Raw genomic sequence first — 2647 nt, 5'->3', positions numbered from 1 at the left:
CAACACTTTCAAAATTATTTTTAAAAATGACAAAACCAGTTAAAAGTAGTGACTAGAACTGCAAGGTTTCGTTTAAATTTTTTTTAACTTTTGAGAGCAGCTTAGCTCAGTCAGCTAATCTGGTGGTAGCCACTGTGTGTGCGCTGAACCGTGGAGATCTCTAGGTCCCCGGTTCAATTCCCATCGCTGCCTCTCCTTGTGTTTCAGCTTTCGGGTGAGACGTTTAAGCCGTTGTTCTGGTGTGCATTATGGCCCATGTGAACGCAGTACACTCTTCTGAAAAGAGTAGGGGATTGTCTCCCGGTGTACTGCCAATCACCACCAGAAGGACCCCACTGGAAATAAGTCTTCTTCTAGACTTTCGTGGGCTATCCTTGGTGTTTACACCGAATAAATTCAATCAATCAATCAGTAAATCTATACAAAAGCCCCCAAAAACCAATATCACAAATATTAAATTACAATTATTTATTTATTCATGCACATGTTATGCAATTATTCATTCATCTGATTTGAAATTATTAATTATTAAGAATTTAACATCAACTATAATTTTAAAGTGTAGCCTATTCATAGAGGCCGCAAAGACAAACATACCAACAGAATTAAATAAATAATTGAATGATCATAAACAAAATAAAGGTTGGGGCAAATTTTTTCACATTACACGAAAAAACAGAGATAAACATATCCGCTCTCTAATATTATATCGAGATGTTTGTAATAGCCAACTTACTTTGTTTGTCACACATGCTGAAGAAAACCCGAGGACGAAGTCTACTGGTCGTCGCTGTCATCTCAACCCCTTTATCATTGAGTCATAAGTCACACAACTCACGTATAATGACGGCATAGCAGATCGATCCAGGTCCATGGAAGCGAATCTATTGTTTTCTCAGTTAACACGAAAGAATGTGTGCTTATAACATTATTCGTAAAACGTTGAAGTGGAAGCAAAAGGTCATTGTTAGGCAGACTAGACCTATATCAAATACTGTATCTGTCTCTTATACACATCTAGATGTGTATAAGAGACAGCATTCATACCTCCCATGGGCCTGTTATATTATATTTTATTATAGTAATATTTTATACATTTATTGCATACATTTAGTTAGCAATTTTCTACCCCTGGGTTGGATATATTTTACTTTGTTTATTATAAAAATGTGTAAAATATATAGCAATTGGAAGGCTTTTTAATTTCAGGTTTTCAACGATTATCTTTTCATATTATATAAAAATTGCTTAATATTGTTTTAATTATTGTTGTTATGTTTTGATAGTCGTGATGGTTCTGACAAGAATACTACTATTGGGCGTTATCGCCGCCGTCTGCTCATCAACTGTGCCTGAAGAAACTACATGTAATCCTAACTGTTGTAGCGCCCCTGCTGGCATACCGGGTATACCAGGCACGCATGGAGAGAGAGGCGTCCCCGGTCGAGACGGTGCTCCTGGCGAGAAAGGTGAAAAGGGAGACTCTGGTGGAATACCCGGTGAAGTTGGACCTATAGGACCCATAGGACCAACCGGTGCTAATGGTGAGAAAGGTGATCAAGGTGAAGAAGGCCCAACAGGTGCTACTGGAGCCCCAGGCGCAGTGGGTGCTCCTGGATCCGACGGTGAGCCCGGAACGATTGGACTTCCAGGACCAACTGGTCCCAAAGGCGAGATGGGAGATCAGAGCAACCAACAGAAGTCAGCATTCAGTGTCTATGGTTTGGCCACCTTGACAACAAACCAGCCAGTGAGCCCAATTAAATTCAGATACACCAATGTTAACATTGGATCACACTATAGCCTAAGTACTGGAAAATTTGTCTGCAAAATTCCTGGAACGTACGTCTTCTCATACGCCGTCACGAAAAAGAGTGGAAATGTCGATCTCTTTGTGGAAATACGCCATAATGGAAACGTTGTTATTAGATCCTATGATAATAATCCAAACCACGCTACCATGAGCAATACAGTCATAAGGAATTTGGCTCTTAACGACGAAGTATGGGTTCAGCCTACACGAACAACCAGTAATTCATTTTATTACAACTACCAACGCATGAACTCATTTTCAGGCTTCCTGCTATATGAATCCTAAACACATCGATTCGAGGAATAAAAGCAACATTACATATACAGCACACCAGTAGTGGACACTGTCATTTTCCACCCTACTTTAATAACTACTAACATTGCTAATAATATAGTATGCTTGCCAAATAAAAATATTACCGAAATTACGACCACGCGTTTCTGTTCCCTCTTCATATACCAATAGTAAATTCTACATCAAAAATAATAATAAAAAAGTCATTAGGAGTAAATATGTTATTATCACATTCGAGATAGAGTAGGCCTACACGTAATATGAACGAAAATAATAACTTTTTATAGCATGGTATATGCTATTGAAACTTAGCCCAGTATTAATAATATTAAAGATTTCACCTCACAGTGGACCGACGTCTGAAAGTAACGTACAAATGTACGTCGTTATTAAAGCTTGCACGCACACGTGGGCCTAAATAAAATGTACGAACAATGTGTAACGTTAATAATATTAATAAAATAAATTCTTTTGAATTATATTTGCACTGCAATAATAGTGACTTGTAGCCCAATTTGTTACTGTTGAAGCAACCATCAA

At 38.1% G+C, this 2647-nt stretch overlaps 1 protein-coding gene across 1 annotated transcript in view; it reads left to right on the top strand.

Annotated features, from left to right (window-relative positions):
• Window positions 1-2603, top strand: part of LOC117119594 (complement C1q tumor necrosis factor-related protein 7-like) — a 3728-nt gene extending 1125 nt beyond the window's left edge. The window contains exon 2 of the mRNA XM_033264422.1: window positions 1287-2603. Within this exon, the coding sequence (XP_033120313.1) occupies window positions 1292-2098 (807 nt within the window). The 5' untranslated portion in view covers window positions 1287-1291 and the 3' untranslated portion in view covers window positions 2099-2603. The remainder of the gene's footprint in view (window positions 1-1286) is intronic.
• The last annotated feature ends 44 nt before the right edge of the window (window positions 2604-2647 follow it).

The sequence above is a fragment of the Anneissia japonica genome, unplaced genomic scaffold (assembly GCF_011630105.1).
Source record: "Anneissia japonica isolate Jap-2015-1 unplaced genomic scaffold, ASM1163010v1 scaffold6016_len257023_cov185, whole genome shotgun sequence".
NCBI lineage: Eukaryota > Metazoa > Echinodermata > Crinoidea > Comatulida > Comatulidae > Anneissia > Anneissia japonica.
The sequence above is the reverse complement of the archived record's forward strand: the minus strand, read 5'-3'. Positions and strand labels throughout refer to the sequence as shown.